At 45.4% G+C, this 16750-nt stretch overlaps 1 protein-coding gene and 1 non-coding gene across 2 annotated transcripts; both read right to left on the bottom strand.

Annotated features, from left to right (window-relative positions):
- Window positions 1-11273: 11273 nt before the first annotated feature.
- Window positions 11274-11344, bottom strand: TRNAG-CCC. Its single transcript has one exon. It is a non-coding gene; the product is annotated as a tRNA-Gly (tRNA).
- A 459-nt stretch (window positions 11345-11803) lies between these two features.
- Window positions 11804-15614, bottom strand: LOC120646804 (heat stress transcription factor A-9-like). The gene is made up of 4 exons (XM_039923276.1): window positions 15044-15614; window positions 13067-13988; window positions 12479-12537; window positions 11804-12118 (listed from the first exon to the last, which is right to left on the bottom strand). The coding sequence occupies exons 1-3, from the start codon at window positions 15365-15367 to the stop codon at window positions 12515-12517; spliced, it is 1269 nt and encodes a 422-aa protein (XP_039779210.1). The 5' UTR covers window positions 15368-15614; the 3' UTR covers window positions 11804-12118; window positions 12479-12514.
- Between the last annotated feature and the right edge of the window lie 1136 nt (window positions 15615-16750).

Raw genomic sequence — 16750 nt, forward strand, 5'->3', positions numbered from 1 at the left:
CGTTGATTGCTCGCCTGACAGGAAGAAATCTAAGGTCCTATTTGGAACCTGTAGATTATGGTTAGCAAGTTAAATTTAGCAGTTAGATCCAAACAAGCAATGAATTAGATAATGATATTCTGGTTAATTGAGGCAATATTACTTCATTAGCTGGTTGAACCCAGCTAAAAACGTCAAAAGACCGTATTACCCAACCCCTCAATTAAATTTCCGAGGGTAGAATTGTCTATTAATGTCAATAATTAGCAATTAGTTGGTGGACCCAAACACACCCAATTAAGAGCATCTCCAAGAGGTTCTCTAAATTACACTAACTAAATTTCATTTAGCTACCCATTTAACTGTATAAAAAATGGGAAATCCAACAGCTTCTCCGTCCATCCCTTCATTTCTTCCTTTTCCCACGTGTCATCTCTTCCTCTCGCCCACATCCGCCCCGGCGACTGGGCACGGCTGAGCACGCCCACGCCGCCGGGCACCCTCTCCGCCGCGTTGTGCGCCCTCACTGCCGTGCCACGCGCCCTAGACGCCGGGCGCCCTCTTCGCCACTTGCCACCACGCCGAGCTTGCCGCCGCCGCCGCCGATTCGGCCTCCCCACCGCCTCCAGCGCCGCACAACAGGGCGCGACGGGCGCCGCGCAGCGGCAGCGCGAGGCTTGGCGACGGGAGGGCCGGCGGTGGGAGACCGCGCGGGGCACTGGCCGCAGGTCGCGACGGGAGATGGCGGCGCAAGGCCGGCGCGTGGCGCGGCCCAGCAGCGAGAGGCCGGGCGGCCGGAGACGCGGACCGGCAGCACGAGGCCGCTCGTGGACCGGCGGCCCGCGGCCCGGCGGCCGGAGGCGCGGACCTGCAGCACGAGGCCATGCAGGCCGCGGCAAGAGACGGCGGCGCGCGCGATGCCTGGCGGCGGGAGGAGGAGGGGTGGGGGGAGCGACGGATTTTGGTGCGAGAAACAGGTGCCCACGTGCGAGAAGGCAGATAGCGATGGAATGGGCTCGGGAAAAGAAGCTAGCGGAAGTCCTGATATGCATAGTTGGATAGCGAAGATAGAAAAAAAAAGAGCCTGTTGGATTGGAGTTTTATCCTTTCTTTTCCAAATTTACCTAACCAAATGGATTATAGAGACTGTTGAAGTTGCTCTAACAACTAGCTAATATTTAGCTAAAGAGACTATTATCAATTAGTAGCTATATAATCATTAGTTAAGGTGGATAAGCATGATCTAAACATGCTTAGGATGGTTGTTGGTAGCGATCGTGTCAGCAATCGAAAATTAAGGGCCCTGCACCTGAAGACTACTAGTAGGTCATTAGTTTGCAGACATTTATTCTGTTCAGCTAGCTGTGGCTGGTGGTTGATGCTGATTTGTTGTAAGAGAAAAGTATTGCTAACTGGTTGGTGGCTGGTGCTGGTTTGATATGAGAGAAAAATACTGTTGGTCGGTTGCTGGGAACAAAATGACTGTTGAAAGTAAGATTAGCTGTGCCCTTAAAAAAACCTTTAGCTGTCTGTAAAGGTGTAGCGGGTAGTGCAGTTTGAAACGAATAATGATAGGCAACTACGCATACACATGAGTGGAGGAGCTATGACAGAGTACTACTACAAAACTGTTGCGGTGGCAGAGCCGCAACAAAACGTGAGAAATAGCTAGCAAACAAACAAAAAACAAAAAGGAGCAAGGCTGTGCTGACAACTGCGTTCGAACGACCGATCAAGGACAGCGCACAGCGTTAGTAGGTTGTCATCTGCTAAATTTGATGGGGGCGGCCGCGGGCACATATTGTCTCATTGCCTGCACTCATTCCATCTCCCCTTGATTACTCTAGAGCATGTACTTAAGCGGAAGTGCTATGTTATGCACCTCACAGCAGCAGGTGGGCCCTCATTGCATCCTTTGCTTGCTTCTGAACTGAGTTTGGCATCGGCATCATTCTGAAAAGAAGAGTTCCAAGCTCAAGCGCACACGCACACCCGGGCCGACGCCAGACCCTCCCGTCTCCAGAATCCAGTCTCCAACCGGACACGCTCTGCGTTGTCCTCCTCAAGATCTAACACGGCCGCATGCGAACGCAGTCGGGAACGCACGTACTGTACGTATCGGCACTGCAGGCAACCAGGGTCGCCGTTTTGTCAAGGCAGGTGGATATTTTGCAATTATGGTGGTCTGGACTCCGGAGCAACTTGAGGCCAGGGATGCAAGTGGGGCGGGTTTTGCCGCAAGCCCGTGCCGCGAGCCCGTTTAATGCCGCAATTGGGCCCGCATAGTTGAAGCGGCGTTATGGACGTCCAAGCAAACCTTAGGCTACTTGTGTGTTACCTGTCATTTTATAAGAAATTGGAAACTTCATAAAATGATTATAAAGTTTGGTACTGTAGAAACACCTCATGATGGCAGAAATTTGTTTAATGCAATGCTGAAGTGCTTGAATGAGTGGAGCATCAAAGATAAGGTCTTTTCAATCACCCTAGATAATGCTTATGTAAACAACAACTTTGTGAGCACTTTGAGAGAAAACCTAGTAGCCAAGTGTTTGCTGCCAAGTAAAGGCACAATGTTTCAATGCCGATGTACCGTCCACATCTTAAATCTGATAGTTCAAGAAGGTTTGCTGGCCATGAGCAATGCTGTCACAAGTATTAGAGACAGTGTAAAGTATGTGAAGAGCTCACAAGGACGTAAGCAAAGGTTCGAGAAGATGATTAAAGAAGTAGGGATATATTGTGATAAACGACCGCCACTTGATGTTCCAACGCGGTGGAATTCCACTTATCACATGCTCAAGTGTGCTTTGGAGTATGAGAGAGCATTTGAAGCTCTAACCCGTGAGGACAGTCAGTATGTGCATGAGCCTTTAGTTGAGGAATGGAAGATGGCCAAAAAGCTTTGTGACATCTTGAAGACATTTTGTGATGCTACTGAAGTACTCTCGGGTTCCAACTATCCTACTGCAAGCTGTATTTTTGATCAGTTTTGGGAGGTCAAGCTGTTGTTGGAAAAGGAGTCCTCAAATACAGATGTTATGATTGCAGCCATGATACATAAGATGAAAGAAAAACTTCAGAAATACTAGGATATATGCTTCTTGCAAATATGTGTTCCAGTCATCTTGGACCCTAGATTTAAGGTGGGATTTCTTAAGTTTCGTCTAAGCAAATGTTTTGGTGAAACATCACAATACTTCCCTATAGTTGAGAGGACATTTCGAGATCTCTTCGATGAATATAACTCACAATCAAGTGACTGTACTCAAGATCATGCAAATTCAGTTGGTAGTGTTGAAACCAATATTGATAGAAGTAACCCTTGGGCAGGATTCTAGGTTTTGATCTGGGCAGGACCGGTCTGACTGGTCGGAGGGACCGGTCTGACCGGTAGGGGTCCGGACAGTCCGGCCATTGGTTCGGATACTCCGGGTTTGTGGTGGTTTAGACATTCCAGGTTTAGGTCCGGATTCTCCAGACTTGGGAGTCCGGATACTCCGAGCAGGTGTCCGGATACTCCGGGTTTTTGGGTATTTTTGGGTGGACAAGAGCAATTGGGGTAGATCCTTAGTAGTTGTACTCGGTCGATGGTTAATTGTAATTATAAAATCGTATTTGCATTAACTCATATCATATGCATACGTGTAGCAGCCGCGGCAGAGGAGGTGGTATACGAAGTGGTTGCGGAGCCACAGGAGCCCCAGGGGCAAGCCCCGTAGCAGGAGGCTCGCGAGGAGTCGGCCCAAGGCCCAACTCACCCTAGTGCTGAGCAGCAGACTCAAGGCAAGCCCCGGTGCACATCCAACTATTTCAAATTATGACACCTATATATGTCTCTAATAATTGTGCATTAAGTTTAGGAATTGTTTGAAACCTTAGATGCATGATCACTAGGTTTTCCTGGGCCTTATACTAGTATGAATAGGTCGTTAGCACTGCTATGCTTAATAGGGCTCGATAGAAGTCGAGTGATAATTATGTCACTCGCGAGATATAGGATATCTTTATATTACAATATATGAATTATTATATTCAAGATGGAAGGTATGGGATGGGAGACCGGATGGGGGAAGGTGTAGCCCCATCTGTGTTGATTAAGGACCGTTCCGTTGTCGGCTGTGCTGATCGGGGATTGAACTGTACTAACCGCATGCCGGGAGTAGGAGGTAGTTGAAACCGGTAAGCCGAGTACTGCTTTGCTTCGAAAGTACAGGAACCCGCACCCAACTCCTGGGGTAGTCGAGTAGTCGCGGAGAAATGGGGATGCATATGTTTACTTTTGGTGGTCTCACGTTGAGCTCGGCTGACCATATGTCGTTGGGCTGGTTCCTGTAGTTCGAGGCGGAGAGGGGAAAGGTCAGTGCGTGGGGTCCGACGGGGCTTTTGCGTGCCGTGTTGGTTAGGTCCACCTTGCAAGGTTAAATCGAATCGATTCGCCGTGTCTCGCGGTTATGAGGGCCTTGATCTCTTGGTCACATCGTAGAAAGGAATTGGAATAAGAATGGGATGAGATGCAATGAGGGCTGATATTATTTAATGAATGTTTGCTCACCTTGATTGTTATAGCCTTGCAATTCATAGATGGTTAGTCAATTTATTGATATAATTGGGAGCTAAAACTTGGAAAAATAAGGACTTACTTCTAGTGCTTGTTCTGCAAAAATTAACCACCAGCCAAAAGCCTCGCATGTCTAGGTATGTGGACTAAGTTATACCCACTGGTCGGGTAAGTCTTGCTGAGTATTAGTTGCTCAGGGTTTGTTGCCACCAATTTTTGTTACAGGACACCCGGACGTTGATTTCTGCCCCTGCTGTGTCAAATTCATCTGCAGAGATGCAGAGGGGTGGGAAGTGGTGGATAGAGACCCTTAGATTAGGGATTTGGCGGGTTGCACACTTGAGGGCAGGGTGTGCAGCCCTCAGTTTTGTTTTGACTGGTCTAACCGGTCAGTGGACCGGTCTGACCGGTGATTGGTTAGGCCAGGTAGCACCGGTCTGACCGGTGAGACGTACCGGTCTGACCGGTGAGACGTACCGGTCTGACCGGTGGTGTTAGAACTGAACCAGTGAAGTAATGTAGTTGTATATTTTCTTTTTCATTTGAGCTTGGCTACGCTATGTAAAGTTTGTAAATTATGTAATTTATGTAAATTATGTGAGCTTGTGTTTGGAACTCAATATGTGAAATTCTCGTTATCGGTTGTCATCCTTGTATATTTTCAAGTATTTTATCGTGCTTGTACCATCTGCGCCCGCCTTCGCGTGGGACTTCCGGTGTTATTTCGATCGGGCCGTGGGTTGAGAAAGGATCGTCAAATTAAACCATTAAGCTAATGCGCCCGATGTGTTCAAATGACGGCCATTACGCTTAATTTAGAGTTTTAATTTGGCGGTTCCGTCACATGGAAGCATTGATTTGTCTCCAGGATTGGATCAGGGGGAAGGGTATGTTTGGTCTACTATATGTATTGTGATGTCTTCCGTGTGTGCTAATATGTTTACTCCTTGCCTAATCCATTTCAATTATTTCAGACTGTAATATCACCCATGATGAAATAGCTGGATACTTAATTGGAGATGAAAAGGATGACGAGGATGATTTAGGAGTCGTAGACCCATGAGCATTGATCTGCAATATTTTTACTCTGATCTTACTACAAGGTACTGGTGTTTATAATATGTGTCTACATAATCTCTGAATATACTGGTGTTCAGTCTTTTGTGTTCAGTCTGTCTGTATTCTAGTGGTAGCTAGCAAAATATTGAGTTACAAATCATTTTGTTTATGAAATATTTATGATAGTTCAGGAAGGTTTGCCTATCTCTGAATTGTTTTCTGATGCTCCTTGTGAGTCAGTATCTGGAGGATGTATGTTGCTTGCAAGTAGGCTTTCCTTAAACTGACTGATCATGCTGAATGTTACAATATGAATGACTTTTTTTTCAGATTGCAGCTAGGTGATTGATGTCACAAAGGAGAGTTCAAAAAGTTCATCATCTCTTTGGTGGCCAGTTGCTTATGATTTGATACTACACGTAGGAGCATATAGTCTATTAACAGTGCTAAAATATCTCTCATGAGATTACTAGTAGTTCAAACGGCACTCTTTGTAATATGTTTACAAACAGCATGGCTGTACCGTTGTGGATTCAAAATTTCAGTTTCTAGTAATCCCAAAAAGCTCAATAAGGATACATCTGGGATGAGCTTGATTTTTGAAAGAAGCAAATGCATGGTCTATGAATGGAGAAGCATCAAGAGGAACCGAGTGGAAATTGATTGTACATTTTTCTGCAATTCGTTTGAGCTGAATCTGCAGAAAGGTGTATGGTCCGAAGTTCTGAACCAAAGAATAATTTACAACGTTTCTGATTACCTGAACTTGCTACTGGAAATAGAGTTTTTGTCATATTTAGAAACCAAAAGAATAGCTAAATGCCAACTTGAGCTGTGGGTTGCCGCGTCGCTCTGCCAAACTGATGTGGCGGGAAGCACGCGGGCTGCCGCAATGCACCGCATAAATGATGCGGCGGCATGCGGCCTGCCGCGTTGCTCCGCAAAATTGATCGCGGCGCCTGTGGACGCGGGGCGGGCAGCCGCAACCCGCCCCGCTTGCATCCCTACTTGAGGCAGATAGATGGCCGTTGCGCTCGTGGCGGCCGCCGCGAGAGGCCGGCCGCTGTTTGTCGCGGACCCGACCCGCGCCGCCAGACCGCCGGTGGATGTGGAATCATCGGAGATGGTTCGGCCCGGGAGCCGGGGGAGGGGAGAGGAAACCAGGACACGGGCAGGGCTGGGCGGCCGGCGGAGGTTTGGGGGTAGTTGGGTGTTTAGCGGAACGGCGGGAGCGGATCCCAGCGCGGGTACTCCGGTGGTCTCACGGGCGGTGCGGCTCCTGCGTGTTTCCTCTTCCTCCGCGGTAGTGCCAGCCGGTACGGTGCACGGGTGCAGCACCGAACCTGATCGGCTTTTTTTTTTCTTTCCCGTTAACCGTTCGCCGTGCTTCTTCCGGACTGTAGGTTATCTGGTGGCCCGAGATGACGTGTCTTCGTTTGATTTGGAGCTTTCAATGGCGGGAAGAGATGTGGATCCAACCCGAATCCAACAGAAGTGATGGGTCGTTTAAAGAATGGGCGCGATTAGGGTAAGTATATTGGTATTGTCTAATATGTAGTCTTAGACAATTCATACAATAGGTTGTCTTAGGAGTAGATTGTTTTATAGAAACTCTTAATTACTTAATTTGTGTAAATAAAAAAATGTTGTATGTTACATAGCTATGTTGCATAGCTACTAAAACTCATACAATGGTGATCTAGTTATCTCATAGTCTTAAAATTTAGCTTATGAGGCGATTCTCGCGAAACAATAACATTTTCCTCTTATCTCGCTCTCTCTCTTCCACATCATCAAAAATTCTACGTGCTATTACATGAAATGAGTTATGAGACCGCTGATATGTAACAATATAGTTTTACTTTAGCACCGGGGTGTGTGGCACTGCTGGGCCACAGAAGTCGTTGGCAGTGACGATAAGTAGGGCTTGATTACACGACAATAATGGGTGCAGTCACTGCTCAGCTCACCTGTCGTTGCTGTCACGCTGCTCTGGTCTCTTGCGCTTTGCGCGCTCCTTTCGATTTCAAGGCTCTGGGTGGGCTCTCGAACTCGCTCGCTCGGCTACGCGTGCTGGGCCAAAAGGCCCTCCCCGTCGTTGCTGCTGCGGAAGCCCCAAAAAACGTCGAAACAAGACCAGAGTACCAGACCCTTGTGCTCAGCCCGTCAGGCGTCAGGGCTAGCGATTTTTTCTTTTTTATATTTAAAAAAAATTAAAATTTCAAAAATATATGTCTGTTTTGGAAAATTTCAAAAATATACCCCGGTCGCCCTATGGGGGGCGACAGGGCTCAAATGTAATTTTTTTTCTTCAAATTTGCAAAGAAGCCCCTGAAGAAAAAAAGAGGGGGGGCGACAGGCTCCCTCTCCCCTATTTTAATCCCTGGCCACCATTCGCTGCCATTCCCTTTGTCATTTGAGCCTAAAAATTCAGAAAAAAAGAGAGGGGTGAGGAGAAGAAAAGCGGCGAAGCTCTGCCGAATTGCGTACTCCTGATCTACAGGTAACTTCCGTATGAATCCATTGATATTGTATAACAATTTAATTTAATTAGTGGATTAGCTGTATTAGATTTGGTGCTTTAGAATACTCGTTTAGTATTACAATTTCAGTACTATTACAGACTTTTTTTTAAAATTAATTATGAATTAGAATAGAATTATGAAAGTGTCTTATTGATATTGCAGCATAAGGCAATGGCTGCCTCAAATTGTGGAGGATTTTCATGGACCGAAGAAAAATCTAGTATAATACTTGATATCATGACCCATCTTGTTATCAGTAAGAAGTTGGATCCGTTAGCGGATGGTACGATAGAGATAGTGTTGTCCAAAGTAGTAGAGTTTAAAGATTTCACATTATTTCGAGGTATTACGACGCAAGATGTAAAGGGACACCTGATAGAACGTCGGAAGATATACATGAGAGTATGTGAACTAGCGAATCATCCTAATATCATTGGATTCTTACAAAATTCTTGTAAGATATGGATGCGTCCAGAGGTGTATGAGATGCACATTAAGGTAACTCTCATTCAGTTGTAATCCCGTCCATCATTTCGAATCCATATTTATGAAATAGTAATATTGTTTTTTAATTATATGCTAGGATTACCCCGAGGACACGGAGTTGATTAACAAAACGATACCAAATTTCCGTAAATTGGTATGTATCTTCGGTGGTGGACTTATGCCGCAAACTAGACGAAGGAGGCGGATAAGATCTTCAGGTGATAGTACTTGGCCTGCGCAAGAACAGATGCCCGGAAGTTCGTCAAGTCATGTTGCACCACCTGCAGCACAAATTTGTGTTAACTGGGATGATGACATGGATGACTTCATGCCCCCCAAACCATGGCCTCCAACACATGATGTTCCTCCCCTGTACATGAACCTAGAATCAGAAAGGAGACAAAGGGAAAGCCAAGAGGTTCGTCAAGTCATGTTGCACCACTTGCAGCACAAACTTGTGTTAACTGGGATGATGACATGGATGACTTCATGCCCCCCAAACCATGGCCTCCAACACATGATGTTCATCCCCCTGTACATGAACCTAGAATCAGAAAAGATAGAAAGGGAAAGCCAAGAGGTTCGTCGAGCCATACTACACCATCTGCAGCATCACCATCTGTCAACTGGGATGACGACCTAAATGATTTCATGCCATGATCTATAACATATGATGTTCATCGGTTTAAGATGTATTCACATTTAGTATTGTTAATGTTGTATTATGCTTGTATGTATGTCTCGTACGAAACTTGTATTCACTGGACATGTACATAATGTCGAGTTTGAATCGTACTTAGTCGTAATGTGACATGAAAAGCTCCGAAAATATTAAGAAAAAGTTCAAAGATTTCATAGACTCCCGGCTACAACTGCAAATTAATGGTAAAGGCTACAACACACAGAGTTAAGCTCTCAACTTAAAACATAAACAACTAATTGCAGTGGCATGTGCACGCGACAAGATAATTTCTTGTTCCATCTAAACCTACCATGCCTTATGGAATGTAAAATGCCGGGATTACATGGTACTACTCTACTGAGTGCACCTAGGATATTTGCCCTTCCTAATTGCTTCGGGCCCGGCTTCCTTCGTACGGCGTGCCCTCTCTCGCTTTCTCTCCCTGTCAGCTTCACGTTCGGCCGCCGTCTTACGATCCACCTCCTCCATCCTCTTGCGGATCTCTTCTTGCTCTTTGTTGCGCTTCTCCTCTTGCTGTTTCTCGTGCTTCATTCGGCGCCAACGTTCTGCAGCCCATCTTGCTTTTTTGTTCCACAATGTCCTTTGCCTGCTGCGACTGCACGGTGTCGAACCACTGCATAAAATCACAAAGAGGCGGAGGAGACTTTGTCCAACACAAGTTAGAATCATAACTCAATGTTAGGTCATATAGAAAAATAGCGTATGTTGTCCTGCTACCTTGGCCCGGTCTTTGCCATATCGCTTAGGTGGATCATATTCGTAGTTCTCACACATAAAGAACCTCATGCCGTAGTCATCTCCTAAAACCTCAGATTGAATGAACTTGCATAACGAACCGCAGAAGCACATTGGCACATCAATTCCTTTGGGTACAGTGGCTTTACACTTGCTCCACGAAATGTAGGTTGATCCTGACGAAGACATTGGCGCTATAGTGTGGTGCGCCAAATAACAAATAATAATTTAAGCAATGCACATATCGTATACCAAATCGATGCGTGAAAATATAGGTACTGTTATAATTCTATTGTCTTATACTGCAATATTAATAAGGTACTATAATAATTCTATTCTAATGTATAATTATTTTATTTGAAAAAGTCTGTAATAGTACTCAAATTGTAATACTAAACCAGTGTTCTAAAGCACCAAATCTAATTCAGCTAATCTGCTAATTAAATTAAATTGTTATACAATATCAACGAATTTATACGGAAGTTACCGGTAGATCACAAGTGCAGAATTCGGCAGAGCTTCGTCGCTTCCCTTCTTCTCACCACTCTTTTTTCTGGATTTTTTTGGATTTTTTGAAGTCAAATGAGAGGAGAGAATGAGGGGGAGGCCTTATATAGGCGGCCTGACCCGGTCGCCCGGGGGGGGGGGCGACAGGCCCCCATGTCGCCCGCAGGAGGGGCGACCGGCCCCCCTGGCGCCTGTAGGCTAGGCCCACCGGCGGGTCGCCCCTGACTGGGGCGGATACAGGAGGGGGGCTAGGGGGGCTCAAGCCCCCCTAAGCTCCCCTAATTACACGTAAAACACTGTAGCAAGACCTTCAAATCACCATTAAATCTTCACACAAATCAACATATCTATTGTTTCAGCCCCCCTTGCCTCCAATCCTGCATCCGCCACTGGCCCCTGGGGTGGGCGACAGGGGCCTGTCGCCCGTTGGGGGGGGGGGGGCGACAGGCCCCCCTCTTTTTTTTTCTCCAGGGACTTCTTTGCAAGTTTGAAGAAAAAAATTACATTTGAGCCCTGTCGCCCCCCATAGGACGACCGGGGTATATTTTTGAAATTTTCCAAAACAGACATATATTTTTGAAATTTTAATTTTTTTAAATATAAAAAAGAAAAACACGCTCAGGGCTACGAGCACGGCGGTACACATTGTTTTTTTTTAACGGCGGTACCCATTGCTGCTTGGCGCAGAATATGTAGTTGGCAAAAATGAAGACAGAGCTGCGCATCCGGGGAATCGAACCCCGGTCAGTACCGTGGGAGGGTACTATGATACCACTACACCAGATGCGCCTGGATGATTTACAAATATTTGTCAATATCTTTGTTCACAGAGAACGGAGTAAATCTCGTTTCCCACAAAAATAAAACAAATTTTAAATTTGACCAAATTTATTTATACAAAATATTACTAAATTTTATATCTTCAAATAAATTTAGTATGAAAATATGATTATGATTAATCTAATAATAACCATTTTCTATAAATTTTATCAAACTTAATTAAGATTGTTTGATTCCTTGATATGTGAGATTTACATTTTTTGGGATGGAGAGAGTACTTCTAACTAAAACAAAATTTACTAGTTATTAAGCGTTCCCCCGAAAGAGACTTTAGCATATCAGCGAACATCTTCAGACCTGAAACAGCGTCTGTAGTGCTTTCCGTATACAAAAGTTCAGATCTGACAGCGGGCAAGCATGTAATGTTCTCCGTATAGGAGTAGCGACCTAGGAAGACTCATCGTAATAAAAAAAAAACGTATACAAAATTGCTCTTCATGTATAAATCCAATACAACAGTATATACAACAGATGATCGATGCTACCTTGCGTTATCCATGTAGCTAGGACAAAGAAAGTTGGGGCAAAAACAAAATCCCTGTCCTATTACCTTGAGCACGCCAACAAGGAAAATGAAAATCCTAAAGTCAACATGTGTTGCTGTCCTTTTTTAATGTATTATTACTAGTATACTAAATCCTGAGCATTTCAAACACCTTTAGGTTGTCAATGGTAGCCATCTGGTGAAACACTCTGGGTTCGAAGACTCCGTGCATCACAAATCTGCAACACATGGCAGAGAAATCATGAAGTTAAGCTTGTTTAGTCTGCATCAAAGGCCTACGTTCATGCAAAAACTAAATGAGAAGATTCTGGATAGCATTGGATATACAAAAAGTGAAGATACCCATATCAACGTGCATTTGATTCTATTAGAGGAAAACGGCTGAGAGAGGGTCACATAGCAGCTAAAACTATGACATATAAAAAGAAAACCAGCGGGTAATGACTTCAGATTCTGACAGAAAGCCCTATTGTATAATGCCAGTGATGCTGTATTATGTTTGTTCTGCAAACTCATAGTAAAGTTCATAAACAGAACAAAGTGTAAAAGATTTTTTAAGGTAAAGCATCACTACCCACCTAATGTCACGGAATGATGTGCTCCTTGACTATCACTCATGCTTTGGTTATGATATCAGCTGAAACAAGAGTGTCTAAATTTGTTAGAAATACTGGATAGAACAGAGCAAGAAAACAATAATAAACAAAATAGGATTATAAGAAATACCAAATACCACAAATGAATATCTTTCAAATCAGAATTTGCATGGTTATCACTTATCCATTGATCAAAATGTAAACAATTTCGTGTACTTCAAAGACTCGCCAGATAGTTTGCGTTGAGAAAATTGAATATTGCACTTTTTTTCTGTTCTGCAACTATTAACTTATAAAAGAATGACCCTGTGTCAGATTTAGCCAAATAGAAGTAATCGCTCAGCTTGTTATGCCTTGTTTCCACCAAGATAAAGAAATGAGTCAGCATGAGCATTCTAGCAAGCAGCGAACAAAAAACAGAAATGTGACTCAGAAGGTGTTCCGTTTTCGCAAAACTGAAAACCCTATCACAACATTCAATAGGCAGGCCTGTACTTGTGCACATCAAATACATGCTTTGTAGAATAAAAGGTAACAGCATCAGACAAGCTTACGGCACTTAGTGGATACCATATTGAGGATTTTTGTGGCCCTGTTGTGCTACCATCTGACAGTCCTGCGGCTGCTGCTCCAGCTCTAATTGCGGAGTGTGAAAAACAGGATACTCAGTGTAATCTTCGACAGTCAACGGAGGCTCCACTTGAGAGTTCTGTTGTTCTCCCATCTCAAAGTCCTGCTCTGATGCAAGTATGTCTTCTATTTCGCAACCAAGAAACATATCATCCCAACCAGATAGAGCAAAGGTGTTAGTAAAAAGGTCCCCAGTTGAAGCCAGAGGATCCACACTGTTAGAAGTTGTTTCTACATCCATGGGCATGGCAGTTTCAGGGCTTGAAACTGGCTGTGCAGTAGTTGGAGAAAAAGCTCCATTTACTGGTATTACTTGATTGGAGGTTTCAGGAATGGGAGGATGGTACTGAATAATTTGTGCGCCAGCAACGGAAGTCTCCTGATCAGCTGCAGGACCTTGTTCCAGAGCACGGAATCTCCTTTTCCTGCGCCCATCATCATTCCACCAATTACTCCTGCGCTGTTGCTGCACCAGCTGATTGAGGAAATTTGGATTCTGGACAACTATTGCCAGAAGTGCCATCATCTGCTGTTGGTTTTGTTCCATCACATGTAGGCGTTGAATTAAATTCTGCACTTCAAGGCTAGATGATTGCTGGTACTGCCTGAGATCTACTAGCTGCTGCATTAGAAGGGCTTTGTCCCTCTTAAGGGTTTCAACCTCCTTTTCAAGACCTCCATATTTTCCAATTTCGATATTTTCAGTGCCAGGTGCAGTTTTGACAGGTGCCGGCTGCAGGTCACTAGTCGCATCCTGAGCAGATTTCTTCTTTCTCTTGATGGTCTTCAGAAGATGCTTTTGGTCCTTAACAAAACCTTCATTGGCCCATTCCCATCTATCAGGATCAACTTTATGAAATCCCTGGTTATGAAATAGAACATTATTAAATTCTTTTCATCTAAATAAAACATTATTAAATTCATCTAAATAAAAACTTAATATTCAACATGAACACACAACACATAAAATATCAAGACAAAATATGCTTTTAAAAGACAAATTCTTCTGTCTTCACATATTTCCATTTACAATATATGGTGCAATCTTCATAAGAAAGTTTATGTAAATATGTGAAGACAGAAGAAGCAAACACAGTATCACAAGAGAAACACTAGACTAGACTTACACAAATCATTGCATCAAGCAACATGGAGTTGGATTTACAACAATCATAAAAAATGGTATACTAAGACCATTTCAGTGCAAGAATACAGTATGATGCAGCAAACTATTACCAAGGGCATCGTCGAGTAGATCATCAGGCTAGGATGCAGGTAAGAAGTAAGGCAGCATCCTTTATATGGTTGCAAAGTACTATAGGTGATAAAATCCAATACAATTATGAAAAACTACCAAATGTCAGAAAACATTCTTTTCCGGGTAATAAAGGGAACAAGATCAACATAGCTCTAGAAGCCAATTATATACACTTGGTCAGGTGCACAGATTTACAATGGTAAAGGAGATAAAAATAACCCCCAATGCCATTTGTTTATGTGCTGTTCTTATTGAGCAAATGAGATGAAAGGCAAATATATATTAGAGTATCTGTATATCACCCCCAACCCATTTGAACAATTCAGTTTCGTTTCGGGAAGTACAGAATATTACCAAAATCCATCTCCAACCCCACATTGAGCGAAGCAACAGAATATACCAAAATGCATGAAGATAAATAGGTGAAGCCATTAGCAACTCAAGGAGCTTATGCATATTTGTGGTCGGAAGCTACTCCAACCAAGCAATTGCAAATTCGAAACTAAAGTACTAGCTACCCGCAATAATAAGCACAATATTGTAGAACCTAGTGCACGCCACCAATCGGACTAATCAGCAGAAAACAGCATCGATTTCGCGCACCTGCAACAAACATGGCCACGCAAGTAAATCGGAAACAAAGGATTAGGGAATCTTACATAGGTGTTGAGCTGGCGTATGAAGCTGGTGAAGTGGTTGTGCTTGAAGTGCCGCGCCAGCAGGTCCCGCTCAAAGGCGTGCGAGTCCCAGATCACGAAGCTGCCGCCGCCAGGGCCCCAGGAGATGACCGCGTCGGTCGCCGGGTCGGAGACCATGTCGTAGACCTTGGTCAGGAACGGCGCCACGTCCGGAGGCTTCGGCACCACCCCCACCGGTGCCGCCGCCGGCGGGGCCTTACCCGCCGGTGGGGCGCCGGCATCGCCGGCGACCTCGCCGCTGGCCGGGGAGGCGGGATGCTGGGGCGACCGCTTCTTGGAGCCCATGGCGACGGGCGACGCGAGAACCCTAGGATTTTGTGCTGGAGGCTTCTCGAATGAGCGGCGGCGCTGGAGGCTTCGAGATTGAGGGAGGCGACCGCCCGCGCGACGAGAAGGGACGGGACGGGACCCGGAAGGGGCGGCGAGGGGATTTTGGTTGGGTCTGTTGGTTGGTTTTCAGATTTCTTTGATGAACTGTACGGGAACGGGGAGGTGAAGGAAGGGGGGTTTCGTTCGCCTTCTGCGATAAGAACAGGAAAATGTGGAGGAGGAGGATATTTATTTGGTTGGATCACGAAAGGCGCGTGGCCGGGCAATACTTTACGGTGCGTGTTTCCTGGCCAACCTACTGACTTGTGGGGCCGCTATCTGGTAGGTCATATGTGTCGGTGACTGTAGTGGCGAACGGCGGTGTCACACCGTGGTAGCTACGCCGCGTACTTTCCCGTAATTGGTGGGGCCGTGTCTCGTGTGGGACAGGAGCGTCAGTGGCTGTGTCGCGCTCGAGGGTGCGGCTGGGAATTCTTTACTTGACTCTTGGGCCAATGACACGTCAGGAGGCAAGTTGCCGTGGGCCGACCGGCCGAGCAGGAAGCTGCCAGGTAGGAAGCGCCGAAGCAGAATCGGCCCAGCCGTTACGTCACTGACGCGTGGTCCCAGTAGGCAAATTCAACAGAATCCAGCGGCACCTCAACGGAGACGAGGTGGTATATGCCGTCGTTGCCGACGTCATCATCATTAGGGTCGAAGTCGGCTCGACTCGTCCGAGTCCAAGGTCCAGGAGCGACGCGCTTTCTGCGTCGTGGTCGTCGTCGAGCTCGAATCTCTAGTGTCCTACTCCTACCGACCGGTCAGTGCAGCATCCATGCAACCTCCTCGCGTTCTCACGAGCGAGTTGCTTTGCTCCCCTTCAACCCTTCTTCTTCTTCTTCTTCTTCTTCTTCTTCTTCTTCTCTCTCTCTCTCTCTCTCTCTCTCTCTCTCTCTCTCTCAATTCCCCCCTTCAACTTCGATTCCGTTTTCCACTGCACAAATAAACACGCCTCGCGTTCTCACCAGCTTGTTTGATGAGTGGAAAAAGTGTGCGACGTTATCTTGGCATCTTTGTTTACCACTTCAGAATCCCATTCCCATAGATTATTATAGAAGAAAAGGGGGAAAAAATCTTTCTACTGGCGGCAGTGTTCCAAGTTCACCACAACACTGCTCAAGAGTCAAGAACTAGGCCGATCCTTGATCAAAAAGAACTAGGCCGATCCGCATTCCAAAATAAAGAAAAAACTAGGCCGATCCAGCCGGCCAACTATTTTCCTTTTCTTTTGACTAAGCCCGGCCCCGGCCTACTACCTACCAAAAGATCGCCGCGACACAGGCCGGTAGAAAAATTTGC

The sequence above is a fragment of the Panicum virgatum genome, chromosome 9K (assembly GCF_016808335.1).
Source record: "Panicum virgatum strain AP13 chromosome 9K, P.virgatum_v5, whole genome shotgun sequence".
NCBI lineage: Eukaryota > Viridiplantae > Streptophyta > Magnoliopsida > Poales > Poaceae > Panicum > Panicum virgatum.